The 14,860-nt window shown below is 38.3% G+C and overlaps 1 protein-coding gene across 1 annotated transcript; it reads left to right on the forward strand.

Annotated features, from left to right (window-relative positions):
• Positions 1-923: 923 nt before the first annotated feature.
• On the forward strand, positions 924-11,056 carry LOC127575199 (nephrocan-like). Its single transcript, XM_052024904.1, has 4 exons — positions 924-975; positions 3,408-3,541; positions 8,341-9,242; positions 10,594-11,056. Exons 1-4 carry the CDS (start codon positions 924-926, stop codon positions 11,054-11,056), a joined length of 1,551 nt encoding a protein of 516 aa, XP_051880864.1.
• Positions 11,057-14,860: the final 3,804 nt, after the last annotated feature.

Genomic DNA, 14,860 nt, shown 5'->3' on the forward strand with positions numbered 1-14,860 from the left:
TTGGAATGTTCAAGAGGCCAGCTTTGGAAGAATGCAGAGTTTTTAGAGCATTGTAGGGTTAGAGAAAGCCATTGAAATAGAAGTAAGACCATTAGCACAAGGTTGTTAATATTAAACTTCAGCTATAGGGGCACTGAAAAATAATATACAGCAACAGGCAAGAGTGTGGTTAATGTGTAAGGATACTGAAATATAACCTGCAAAATTTTGGATGAGTTATAGTTTTAGAGGGCAGCCAGAATTACATTGCAACAGTTGAGTAAGGCAGGTAGCAAAGGCATGATTGACAGCTTTTATGACAGACAAGCTGAGGTAAAGGAAAAGGTGGCAATGCTACAAAAGTAGAATTTGACATTCTGCAATGTTACGGATAAAGTACTTTTAATTCAGCTCAGCATCAAATAGAATGATAAGTTTGCAACAGTCTTGTTAAACATGAGAGTGTGATAGGTGATGAAATTAATGGTAAGTGTTAAGAATTTCTGGCAGCGTCAAAGATAATTGCTTTATTCTTCCACGTGTTTAGCTGGAGGAAATTGTGCCTCATTTAAGAGAGGATATTGGATAAGTAATCAGGCAAAACTATTAGAGGGATCCACATGGTTGTGAAGAGCTTTGTTTGGGTGTCATTAGATAATCACTAAAATGCAACAAGTACATGAGGAAGAGGCTGGTCGAAGAATAGATCACTAAAATTCGGAAGTAGTGGTGTGGGAGTGTTAAGAAAAGCCTTTATCTTTAATCATACTTTGCTCTTGCTGCAGATGCTTTAGCTATGGTTATCTGGGCCTACTGAAATTGTAGTTACTTTGTGTACTTGACCATATAATAAGGTTGCAAAATGGTCTAAAAGAATAAGAGAGTAAATACACCACTGCTTCATTCATAGTGAATGTCATATGCAACTAGGCCATTTCTAAGACATGAAGAAATTTAAATGTGGACTTTATAGGGAGGTTGTCATTGATATGGAAGGTAATCGGTAATGAATAGATCTGCTGAGAGCAGTTTGCAAAGAGCAGCTTGCAAAGAGTTGCCATGCTCTGGCACCATCTTACACAACAGAGGGCCTTAGAAAGTTGAAGAAGTTTGGAGGTGGGTTGATAGTGTTCAAGGACAGAGAGAATGAAGACAATTGATTAAAATTGGGGATGATGGCTGAAGATGAAAAAGGAAAGGAGACAATATCTGAAGAGAGAAAATTATTAATAATGTCAAGGCAAGGAAGAGGAATTGCACGATCAATAATCTAATGATCATAAGAGCAAGAGATGGGCTTCATGGAGAAGATGAGTTCAAAGAGTACATGAGGGGAGAGGGTGGAAATTAGAAAATGATGTGGGTTCAGGAAGATTGGTTGCACGGAGAAAAGGAGAGTTGTGACTTGGAGAGCTGGACCACAGCTAGTTGTGGGGGAGAGGGGGGGGTAAGATGAAAAAAATGAGGATCCATAGATGTAAGACTAAATGTAAGACATTGGAACATTGGATCAGAGAGCACAAGAAAAACTTAATACAATTTTAAAATGTAGAGCTAACCAGATGGCAGCAGAAACCATGTAAATATGAGGTGTAGAGGTGCACAGAGGAAAAGGGGTAGGGAGCAGTACAAGTAAATGTGATTGGAACTGATTGCTTTGGTGGACTATAGATGCAAACATAGCCCTCCCTCTCCCCCACCCCACTCTCCAAATTTTTCACTCTTCTAATGCCTTTGCATTTCCACAATTCCAGTTTCATATGCATCCCAAATTTCCTTTGCCCCACCTTTGGTACCTGTGCTTCATGTGCCCAGGTCCTAAGATCTGAAACTCATTCCTTAAACCTTTCTGCCTCACTACCCCTCTGTCTCTTGTCCTTTAAGACCTTTTGTAAAACCATTGCCTTTGCCTGAACTTTCAATAACTTGTACAAGTATTACTTTACATAAGCTCAGTGTCAAAGTTTACCTGATAATCCTCCCATGAAGTGTATTGACTAAATGATAAGGTTGCAAGGATGGTTTGAAAGAAAGAGGATGAATACACCACTGTGCCAATAATAGGATATGTCACATGTGACCATGCCACTGCCAAGGCACAAAGAAATTTTAACACAGAGTTTGGGGGAGATTGTCATTGCTTTGGAAGATGAAAACACTGATATGAGCATTGTTTCCAATGTTGTTGATACAAATGGGATCCTTACTAAGGGGAATGGTTATAAAAAATCATGGTTCTCTGGCAAAGATATTTTGAGTAGTAAACAATACAAAAATACAGTAACATCCCATTGTATTTTCATTGATTTTGCACTTTTACCCTTCGTATATATAACTATTGTAAAGCAGCAAGTTAATTCTGCACAATGCTACAATCATGTGACAAAGTTAAAATCAAGAGTCACAATAGCATGGCAATGCGGTAAGATTAGATATTAATACTTGGTTTATTTTATACAAATCTAACATTGGACTAATTTTTAAGCATAAATGTAAAGGTCTACATCCAATCCGTTGGATTAGAGGAGTGTCTTGCCAAATTACATTTGACTGATCAACATTAGAAATTAACTAAACTTTGCAAAGTTGCTCTCTTAAGCACCCAGTGGATAGTTTGTATATTGGGAAGCATGAAGAACGCTATCTTATTCTGCTTCCCAGCTTAAAACGGAATCCAAAACACCACAAAGCATGTTAACATGTTGCGGTTATATGGCTGGTATTTTATATCCTTTAACGATTTAAAATCTAGCTGGAGTTAAAGAGGGGCACTTTTCTCTTTAAAATGTAAAATACGCGTTCGTTCCCTCTTATCTTATAGCTCGGGAACTCACCTTGGAGTCTCCAGCCACCTGTGGCAACAAATGTTATTGGGCTTTTGTTTACATCAGCGGGTTAGAAACGACAGCTAGGACGTGGAATGTAATATCATTGTAACTACACAAAGTGATGTTATCTCAACGCGGCAGCAAAAACAGGCTGGAGACGAAAAAGAAAACGAAAAATAATCCTCCTGTTTGCAGATGGACATCCTACACAATAGACAATTGAGTAATTTTGCGACAGCGTTTCTATTAGTACTGTGCTTCTTTGCAAATATCAGGGTAATATACTATTGTCCAGGTCTGGCTTTTCCGTTTGCTACAAAGGATTTGCTTTTTAGGTAGGATAATACAGTTCTTTTCTTTGATCGACGTTTCCAATCAGAAACACGGGCGCACGAGAGACACCAAGTTTAAAAGGGGGAGATAGAAAGACCATTTCAGAGATTGAGATTATTCCACCGAAAGCAGAGCGGTTTCTGCATTGACATCCATTTCTAAGGTGTATTGTGGACCATTAGTAATTAATACCAGTGGATCTTTAAGCCAAAAAAATGCTATTATTTTTTTCTTTTTCTGTGTTGACCTTTCTGATTGCATGCCAAGGCGATTGCCCCACGAGATGTGTTTGTGACTCCTCCAAATCAGTCCAATGCTACAGAGTTACGACTGTGCCCAAAGCCATTCCAACGGATACCAGAAAACTCCACCTCGGACACAACAACATCAAGCAGTTGCGGGTGAGGAAAAAAAGCACAAGGAACTTGCCAGCAACTTTTATCGTGCCCTCTAATACAGATAGTTATTTCATTGACTTGGGTTCAGTTATTCTTGTACACAATCTATATTTTCTTTGATAATTTCTCTTTTAAGATCACTTGATTATTGATATGTATTTAGCCATGGGTTCTATTAGAATAGTTATTCTCAGTAATGCGCTAGTTTGCCTTTATTATTTCGCGCATGATTAATTTGCGAACTGCAAGAGAAATTGAACCCATTGAAGACTGGAACTTCTGAATGTGACAAATGAGTAGACGAGGCAGTTGCCCCCTCCCCAAAAATAAAACGTGGGTAAGATATTCGACAAAAAAAATCACAAAACAACGTTCCTAATAAAAGCTCCACAATTTATTAAATGGAGTTAAAAACCCTTTCATGGTCTAGGATGTGCTTGATAAGGTAAATGCAGATGTTAGCTTTTCGAATTTCATGTTGTTAATTGATGTTACATTTTTACTCAGAAAGCTAAATTAAAATGATAGTCTTTTGAGTTAGCATTGTATCATGTAAAACGTTTTGAAATGAAAAAAATGTGTAGCTTCTCTAATTAAACTCATACGACAGTGTCTCATGTGGAGGAATTGAGAATGGGTCATGAGAGAGTCTCCTAATTCCGTGCCCTCCCAGTGGATTCCAGTCTCGTCTCCGCGTCTGGGTTCCTGTTTCGTTCTAGAGATTTCAGCACAAAGATCTACGTTGACTCGCCAGTGTAGTTGGGGTAGTGAGGGAATGCAGCACAGCTGGAAGTAGGCTTTTCGGGATGACACAAGGATCAGAGAATTCGGCCCGTCGAGTCCGTACCGACTCGATGTAAAAGCAATTCATCTATAGTTTCATTACCTCGCTCTCACCCCAGTCCTGCAGTTTTCCCCCACCTTTTGGATACTTATCCAGTTCCATTTTGAATGATGCCACTAAATTTACATCCACTACAACCCCTGGCCGTGCATTCCAGATCCTAACAACTCTCTGCAAATAAAAAAAAGCTTTCTCCTGGTGTCACTTCTGGTTCTCCTGTCAATTACTCTCATCCTATGATCCCTGGTCTTTGGCCTTTTGCCAATGAAAACAGTTACTCTGTATTTTGTGTCTCCCATTCATGATTTCAAATACCTCTTGCCTCTTAAGATCCCCTTGCAATTTCTTCTATTCCAAGGAGAAAAACCCCAGTCTATCCTATAACTAAAGTCCTTCATCCATGGAATCATAGTCAATCTGAACTCTCTCTAAAGCTTTTATATTTTATATAAAGCATAGCACTCTGAACTGGACACACTGCTTCAGCTGTGGCCAAACTAATGCTTCACAAAGGTTCATCATGACCACTTTGTTCTTGTATACTGTGTCTCCATTTATAAAGCCCAAGATTCCATATGAACCCCTTTCTATATCTACCAAACAACTTTCAATGTTGTCAAACCAAGGTCCCTCTTGCTCTTTCAAATGAATATTAAAGATTGAATTGCACAATTTAAAATAAAAGGAAGGGTTTTTATTCCTGATGTCCAAGCCAGTTTTTAAATGGACAACATTGACAAATAAAAACTGATCAGTTGATCATTGTCACATTACTGTTTGTGGGAGCTTGGTGTGTGCAAATTGGATGTATTGTAGTGAAATGCAACATTACTAAAACAAAACTTAATTGCCAGTAAAGCACTTTGAGCTGATGTGAAGCTATCTATGATAAGTGTATAAATGCAAGTATTTTTTATAACATTTTGAAGTTCATTAAATACAGGAAAATAATATTATATAAATAGATCCAACAAAGATGGCCATTGGGTCCTGGATGTATGTGATTTTGCATTGTTTAAACAATGTGATATTAATCTTACTGAATATTGTTTTCGTCTACTTCCCTGCATTTTTCTATAATTAAGAGATTTACCCATTTTCTCTTAAGAAGTGATGTTGTCTCTCTTCATCTGTTCCTTCTGGCAAACTACTTCAAAAAACACTGTGTAAATAAACTTGCTGCCTGAACTCTTTCTGACAATGTTAAATTAAACAGACCCTCATCATTGGCTTCCCAAGCAGAGGAAATATATTTTCCACATTCATACATATTAAGCACTCAACAATTTTAAAATCCTCCATTACAGCTCCTTGGTCTTCTGTTCTCATTGCAAATTATGTCAGTATCTCAAATCACTCCCTATAACTTGCCACCTGGTAAATTTATGCTATACCTTTCATTTCTTTAGTGAGACAACCAAGGTTAGAGATATTACTTTGAGGCTTAACAATTGTGTTCTACAAATCTCTTATTAGATTATTATGATATTTATGCCTGAAGGTTCTTGGCCTTTTTAAGCTTTACCTGCCCCAAAATATATAAATCCCATCATATTTGAGTCATCATTTTTCAGCCATTTTCTTTTGAGTTTTCTGTGCCAATTCTTTTATCATAAAACACATCAATTCACATTTCATCACATTCTGTAGTGTCCCTGATTGTTTGATACACCTTTTGCTTTTAGACAGCTGCAAATTTGCATTTTATCCAAATGTCCATTTTTAAGAAGAAATGCACCCATACTGACCAATCAGAGCACAATTCCAACGCCCTTCAAATTGAATAACCACTCATTCACTAGAATTATTTGTTTTTAGTCTGTCAACCAAATTTCAATCCACATTATACTTGAGTTATAAAATGATATATGCTTTATTGAATATTATGAAAAAATCCAGAAATCATCTATTGAATTCTTTTCATCAATGCAGTCATTTACTTCTTCAGAAGAAAAATAAAAATTTTCAAACAAGATTTGCCTTTAAAAAAATCGATACTGGCTGTATTTGATTAACACACACATTTCCAAATCTTCTAATTTTATATTTAATTCTATATTCTGAAGGAAAGAAATTCACTCTTGCAAGGGGCTTGCAAAAAACATCTTGCAATAATTATGGATAACAATCTTCATAGAGATTTGACAAATTAGATCAGCAAAGGTAGCCTTGAGCTCTTAATCACAAGAACATAAGCTAATATAAGCAATGTTCAGCAAATCGGCCTCTCAAGTCTGCTCTACCATTCGATAAGATCATGCCTGATTTTTATCTCAGCACCATTCAACCACATGTCCCTTGATCCACTTAATACTTAATGGTCCACAATCTCTTTCTTGAAAATACTCAGTGAATGGGCCTCCACAGTATTTCTTGGGTATAGAAATTTCTTCTCATTTTAATCAGTGCCGATTTGGAAAGGAATGTAGGAGAAAGGAGAAGATAGGGAAGGAGGACAAGATTAGGAGAGAGGAAAAAGAAGGGGAAGAGCAAGAGGGAGAGTGATAATGTGGGTGGGAGGGAGAGGGGGAGTGCAGCCAGGTGGGGAGGGGAAAGAGATGGGATGGAAGTGAGGGGTGAGCAGAATTGAGGGAAGGGGGTAGGGAAGGGGGTAGGAAAGAGTTGAATATTAAATCCAAAATAGCCCATTCTCCAGTTCGGTCCTTGATAGATTGGTTTAGAAATTGAGTTTAAATTTAAACACCCACACTCACACCCAAATATAAAGAATTTAATTGTGATCCATGTTCAAAACTAGCTACACCACCTTCTGCAACTGCATTTTGCAAATTAAGTTTATGTTAGTGGGACAATCAGAATCGAAAAGAGAAAGAAAAGCTTCATATTTCAGATATAGAGTCATAAAGTACTACAGCACAGAAACAGGCCCTTTGGCCCATCTAGTCCATGCCGGCCTTATTTTCTGCCTATTCCCATCTACCTGCACCCAGACCATATCCCTCCAACCCCTCCTATCTACGTAGCTATCCAAACCTCTCTTAAATGTTACAATTGAACCCCCATCTACTATTTCCGCTGGCAGCTCATTCCACACTCACACCACCCTCTGAGTGAAGAAGATCCCCCTCAGATTCTCCTTATATATTTCACCTTTCACCCTAAACCTTTGTCATCCAGTTTTAGTCTCACCCAACCTTAGGGCAAAAAGCCTCTATGCATTCACCCTATCTATACTCCTCATAATTTTGAATACCTTTATAAGATCTCCTCTCATTCTCCTGTGTTCCAGGGAATAAAGTCCTAACCTATTCAACCTGTCCCTACAACTCAGGTTCTCAAGTCCCGGCAACCTCCTTGTAAATTTTCTCTGCACTCTTTGAAGCTTATTGATATCTTTCCTGTAGGTAGGTGACCAGAACTGTACACAATACTCCAAATTCGGCCTCATCAACGTTTTGTACAACTTCAATATAACATCCCAACTCCTGTACTCAATGCCCTGATTTATGAAGGTCAATGTGCCAAAAGCTCTCTTTATGACCCTATCTACCTGTGATGCCACTTTCAAGGAACTATGGATCTGTATTCCCAGGTATCTTTGTTCTACTGCACACCTCAGAGCCCTACCATTCACTGTATCAGTCTTGCCCTGGCTTGTCCTCCCAAAATGCAACACCTCACACTTGCCTGCATTAAATTTCCACCAGCCATTTTTCAGCCCATTTTCCCAGCTGGTCAAGATCACACTGCAAGCTTTGATAGCTTTCCTCGTTGACCACTACACCCCAATCTTGGTGTCATCCACAAATTTGCTGATCCAGTATGACCTGTCACTATTTGTTGAGCAATCAGTTGTTTATTGTTTGGAAAATTTCATTTTCAGCTTTTTTCTTTTCCTTATCCCAATGTTACAACCTACATTTTATAAAGATATGGCTGAATCTTTTTCCCTGGTAATTACTGTGAACTGTATCTATCTTGTGTTGATCTTTTGCAGGCATCTGATTTTGGTGGACTTAATGGAATTGAAGAGCTAGCATTGTCTTCGTGTGGAATGGAAGCAACAGAAGCTTACACATTTTCAACACTAACAAATCTGAGAACCTTAGAACTATGGAAAAACAAGCTGAGACATGTTCCCAGTAAACTTCCCTCCAATGTAGAGGTGCTAAAACTGGGTAATAATAGGATTCAGGTCTTGTGTGAAGCTGACTTTGAAGGTTTGGCAAAATTGAAGGTCCTTGATCTTCAAAACAATAAGATCGCCATAATTCATTCCAGTGTTTTGTCGTCTGCTGTCAGATTAGAAAGTCTTATTTTGGACAGTAATAGACTTGAGATATTATCAGGACCATTAAAGCTTGCTTACCTGAAACGTTTAAGCATGCAAAATAACAGACTCTCTTCACTACCTTTGAATTTTTTCAGCTTTTTACCATCACTACGTTTTCTTAGTTTATCGGGAAACTCATTTTTCAAGATTCCACAAGATATGCCACCATTATTATGGTCCTTAAAAATGGACAAAAATTTGATTAGTGAATTGCAAATGCAAGATTTAAACTATCTCAGACACCTCTTTGAACTCTCCCTTTCTGAAAATCAGATTTCTGTAGCTAATAATGCACTGACTTTGTCAAACTTATCTACAGTGGATCTATCTAAAAATCAACTGAAGTCAATACCTACTGGTCTCCCATCACATCTGCGAATGTTGGATTGCAGTCACAACTTCATACAAAAAATTACAGTGCAGGAATTCTCTGGAGTGTGTGGGCTAAAACATTTGTTTCTGGAGTACAACAACATTACTAATATTGATCTAGATGCACTGCAGCATTGTTTACAACTTTCTGACCTAGCACTGGAGCAAAATCATCTGTCATCTTTTCCAAAAGGGTAGGTTAGTATGACGGGGTTGGGAGAAATACAGTACTTAAGTTCCGTTGATGGAACCTAGGTGTCGATTAATATTGTTCTCAATTTGCTGTCAAACATAAGTTTAAAATCTTGGCACTAGTGCCTATTTCTCTGCTTTAATATCACTCATGATTACAAGCTAATATTTTATAATAGCAGGAAAAAATTCTAGGATACAAAAAACATTAATTATATTAATTATTAGGGTGATCCAAGAAGTGGATCTCCCTAATAATGCTGGAAACCATGTGCATACAAAAGCCCAAGAATTAAAATGCCTCATCAACACATCAAAACAACAATGATGGGCTATTCTTAATATGTCTATTCCTCTAAGATTCTGACAAACAGTGTGCACACCTTTATCTTATATTTTCTTTGCTCAGCTGCTAATAGATCATGTTTTGAGTTCCTCGCATTTTAATTTCAGATTTTCAATCATTGCAGATTTTTTTCAGTGACATAATGGAAACAAAGGGAACTTTTAACTGATTGGGTTGGACACTGCTGCAAATAAATAACGGTGAAAGTAAACTAAAGAACTTAACAGCTTCATTCACATTCCAGAAGAGGTTGACAAGATAGAGGCCAGAAGAGAGAAATAGTTCCTCTTAGCTTATACAATGTCACCTAAAAGGAACAAGATTTCTTTTGGGATAAAGATAAAGACTCAGCACAATATTCAGCTCCAGGGAAAATTGTGGGGAATGGGGTTGGGTGGGGGTTAGGGGATGGGAGGTTGCTATTATCTTGCAAGCTGAGGAGAAAAAAATACTGCCAGAAAATTATTGCAGTATGCAGTAACAGGGTTAGTAAATAATCCTGCAACTAATAGAGCATTGGAAAATCATCACAGCCACGGCGAAGGTGAATTGTTGGACATGCATCTCAGAGGGTTTGGCAGGTTATCTCAGTGTTTTGTGTCAAGCTTTCACTGCAAAGAGGGCCAGAGTATGTCATGGGTATGAAGATTGGGGATGCTGGATTTACAAAATTGACTACTGCAATGCTTTAGGGACTTAGGATGTTAAGGAGGTAGTGTTATTGGTAGGTGCTTGGGAAAACGCAGAGGTAATGAAACAGGAAGGGACAATACATTTCAATTAGCCAAATTAACAATGTATGAATCTTACAGTAAGTGCTGAGTCAGCTTCCTGGGAATCCTATTTATAATGGAAGATGCCCATGCAACATTTTCTGCTGTCATTACATTCTCCCACCAGTGTGGACACTGCAATAATCTGTATTTACTCAAAAATTGTATTTATTTATTAATAACTGAATATTTTAATATAATTCCAGTAATTCTTATCCTTTGTCTTTTCTTCAGGCTCCCTGATACTCTTGTAAGGCTAGACTTGAAAGGAAATAACATAAAGGACATTTGCAAGGAGACAGTTAAAAATCTGAAACGGCTGCAAGTTCTAAACCTGCGTAATAACAAGTTGTCATCTCTAAACCCTGAAGTGCTTGTCTATTTTCCTCGCCTCAGGCGGCTCTATTTAGATGGAAACCCTTGGAATTGTACATGTGACCTCATAAAAATAAGAGATTTATTAACTGCAAAACAATTGGAGATTAAAAGTGGCAACTGTGCAACCCCAGTCTATTATCAAGGTGAGAGCTGGCTATCTTCTACCAAGATTCTGAACAGCTGTGGATATAATATTTGGCATGGTGTGAAAGGAAAAGCATTTCTTGAAAGTTATGCAAAAGTAGCACAGAATCATGACAGCTCAAACATCAATGGTCCAGCTGACTATGAAGATTATTATTACTATGATACATACTGAAAATCAGTGACTAATACATTAATTACTTTAAAAATTCTGATTGTATGACTGATGTGCAAAGGTAAACAATGTTCTAGTGTAACTTGGATTTTATGCTTACATTCTCATTTTGTCTTCACAATGCCTGCTAAATTACATGTAAGTGTTTAGAATAGATAATTATGAGTCTTCTTTGAATCTTTTTTCTGTTGACCTATAATTTAGATTTCTGAGTGATACATTATTGCCACTGCATGCATTGGTAAGGTCAGTACAAGCAATGACCCAACTACACTGAGCAGAAAATTCTGAATAGTCAAAATTGTTCATTTGGTATTATAGGATAATGTTTTGTCTGTGGTCTATCTTTTTTTAAAGTAAAAGATGCCACAGGATTGACTTTCATATAGTAATCGTAAACAAAATGCATATTTGCATTTCCAAATAAGAAGACAATCATTTGTCTGAAATCAATACCATGTTTTAAATCAGTGCTGCCACTAAATCAAAAATTATGCATAACAAGTAGTGTTGTTTAATTATATTACTGCTTTACTTTATTTTTAAATTTTACATAAAACTAGCATTATTGTTCTTCTACCATTGGATTGCCAATATTGAATGTACTACAAATATTGATTACCAATTGATACTAATTATATTACTAATATCAAATGTAATTACAAAGAATATGTGTACAAAAACAAGTTCAGATATCCTATCAGCAATGGTGTAATCACTTTCTGTTGATTTTTGAATAAAGATTTTTTAAATTAAACATTTTATTTCAGGAAACAAATCATTAAAAAAATGTAGATTACATTCAGAGAGCAATGCAAATATTTAAGAATTAATGCATGAAGATTTTTAAAAGATTGTGAAAAAAACAAATTCACACACTAATGTTCATATGGGCCAGTTTGCCTCCAGTGTTGAAGGAACATAACTCACCCTTCACCTTGTTGGTAGCTGCCACGAACATTTTACAAGCAAGTCAGCAGAGACTGCCACAAATACAGTGCTTTTCTGGAGCATGGTGCCCTCTGCAGGATCCCACTGCATTCTGAACTGAGAATACACCAGCCGATCAGATTGGTGTCTTCACTGAGCCGCACAGAGTAAGAAAATGTTCAGATATTAAAGTCAGCAAGTGCGTTTGACTGAAATTCAAATGCATGTTAGATTCTGCTACCACATCAGGTAATGCATGGTCATATTAGAAGTGGAAATTTCTGGATCTGTGTTCAAAATCAGTATGAAATGCACAGTACACTCAATTTGCAAGAAAAGCACAATCTTGAGTTCATAATTTCCTGCCAATGGCAACAAGACTTGTCTTAGTGGTTCCTAAAACACTCCTGCTTGAATTAATGGGGCCTCTTTGGGGCAAGTTTGCACTGAGCAGCAGTCAAGCTATTGGCCTGAGTACCACAGTCGTTGCAGGCCAAATGAGGCAGGAATCATGGTGGCTGCTCCCCAATAAAAAAAAACATTTTAAAGAAGGAATGAGTCTTCATGCTCCCCGGCAGCGATCCAAGTAGTGACAGGCCTTTTTTGACAGTCCCTCAGGATCAATGATGATTTGCTTCTGCTTTGATTCTGTGGGCTATGAGTTGACTGATAAGGTCAATATTGGAACTGCAGACTTTTCCACAAACAGTGCAGTAGGTGCCCAATGAGGCTGATGGATGAGTTGTTTGTGGGGTGTGTACTCCTCTCACCATCAATGCCAGGCTTCTGTCTGCTTCAGAATAGAACATAGAACAGTACAGTACAGGAACAGGCCCTGTGGCCCACAATGTTGTGCTAAACCAATGACATTAGTAATAAAATGCCCAACTAAGCTAATCCCTTCTGCCTACACAATGTCCATATCCTACCATTTCCCTCACATTCATGTGCCTATCTAAGAGCTGCTTGAACACCCCTATCATATTTGCCTCCACCACCACTGCAGGCAGCGCATTCCAGCCACCCACCATTCTCTGTGTAAAAAACTTGCCCCACACAGCTCTTTTGAAGTTATCCCCTATCAGTTTAAATGCATGATATTAGACATTTCAACCCTGGGAAAAAGATACTAGCTGTCTACTCTATCTATGCCTCTCATAATCTTATAAACCTCTATCAGATCTCCCCTCAGTCTCCACCGTGCCAGAGAGAACAAAGCAAGTTTCTCCAACTATCCTCATAACACATGACCTCTAATCCAGGCAGCATCTTGGTAAACCTCTTCTGCACCTTCTCCAAAGCCTTGACATCCTTCCTATAATGGGGCAACCAGAACTGAATGCAATACTCCAGATGCAGCCTAACTAAAGTTTTATAAAGCTGCAGCATAACTTACAGACTCTTGAACTCAGTGCCTCGACTAATGAAGACAAGCATGCCATATGCCTTCTTTACCGCTCTGTCAACCTGTGTAGCTACTTTCAGGGAGCTATAAACTTGACTTGCAAGATTCCCCTGCTCATCAACACTGTTAAGGGTCTTTACATTTGATCTCCCAAGGTGCAACACTTCACATTTGGCCGGGTTGAACTCCATCTGCCATTTCTCTGCCCATATCTGCAACTGATCTATATCCCGCTGTATCCTTTGCCAGTCTTCTACACTATCCACAACACCACCACTCTTCATATCATTGCAAACTTACTGACCTATCATGTACGTTTTCATCCAGGTCATTTATGTACATCACAAACAGCAGAGGTCCCAGTATGGATCCCTGAGGATCATGAACCTAAGATTCTGAGCGGCATTACAAATGTTCCTTCTCCACATTGAATGGCCATGTTGAGACATAGAGTGCAATGTAGAGGAGGAGGGGATTTCTGACAACAACTTCTGATTTCTGTACTTAACTGTGCATGTTCATAATCCAAAAGCTGCAGATGGATTTTATCCAATATAACTGTGACCAGTGATGGTCTTGCCATTGGTATCATTGCAAATTCCAAGTTATTGATACAGATGTGCTTTAGATCCCAAACACACATAGGGGAGCATATTCAGAGTGAGGATTTTAACAATAATCAAACATATAGAATTTAGAATTTGCTTTAATCAATCTTACCTTTTGAACTTCCACATTAAAGATTTTTGAACAAGAAATGAGGGAAACAATTTTGAAATTTACCATTTGTGCATTCTGTTACTGTATGAGTGGTATCTGTGATGTTCCAGAATCAGAATCAGGATCAGATTTATTATCACTGACATATGACATGAAATTTGTTGTTTTGCCACAGCAGTACAGTGCAAGACATAAAAATCAATAAATTACAAAATTAATAAAATATCGCAAAAAAAAGGAATAACGATTAGTGTTCATGGGTTCATGGATCATTCAGAAATCTGATGGCAGAGGGGAAGAAGCTGTTCCTGAATCGTTGAGTTTGGGTCTTCAGGCTCCTGTACCTCCTCCCTGATGGTAGTCATGAGAAGAGGGCATGTCCCGGATGGTGAGGATCCTTGATGATGGATGCCGCCTTCTTGAGGCACTGCCCCTTGAAGATGTCCTTGATGGTGGGAAGGGTTGTGCCCATGATGGAGCTGGCTGAGTCTATAACCCTCTGTAGACTCTTGCAATCCTGCGCATTGGAGCCTCCATACCAGGCTGTGATGCAACCAGTCAAAATGCTCTCCACTATACGTCTACAGAAATTTGTAAGAGTCTTTGGTGACATACTAAATCTCCTCAAACTCCTAAGTAGAGCCACTGGAACTTGAAGTTGCTCACCCTTTCCACCGCTGACCCCTCAGTGAGGACTGGTGTGTGTTGTCCCGACTTCACTTCCTGAATCCACAGTCAGTTCCTTGGCC

The sequence above is a fragment of the Pristis pectinata genome, chromosome 10 (assembly GCF_009764475.1).
Source record: "Pristis pectinata isolate sPriPec2 chromosome 10, sPriPec2.1.pri, whole genome shotgun sequence".
NCBI lineage: Eukaryota > Metazoa > Chordata > Chondrichthyes > Rhinopristiformes > Pristidae > Pristis > Pristis pectinata.

Bases quoted from the DNA above. Each gene is read 5' to 3' on its own strand.
- LOC127575199 (XM_052024904.1), top strand. From the start codon at position 924: ATGAAGAAATTTAAATGTGGACTTTATAGGGAGGTTGTCATTGATATG. The intron at 976-3,407 runs GTAATCGGTAAT...TTGCATGCCAAG, and splicing joins GGTTGTCATTGATATGGAAG to GCGATTGCCCCACGAGATGT. The intron at 9,243-10,593 runs GTAGGTTAGTAT...TCTTTTCTTCAG, and splicing joins CTGTCATCTTTTCCAAAAGG to GCTCCCTGATACTCTTGTAA.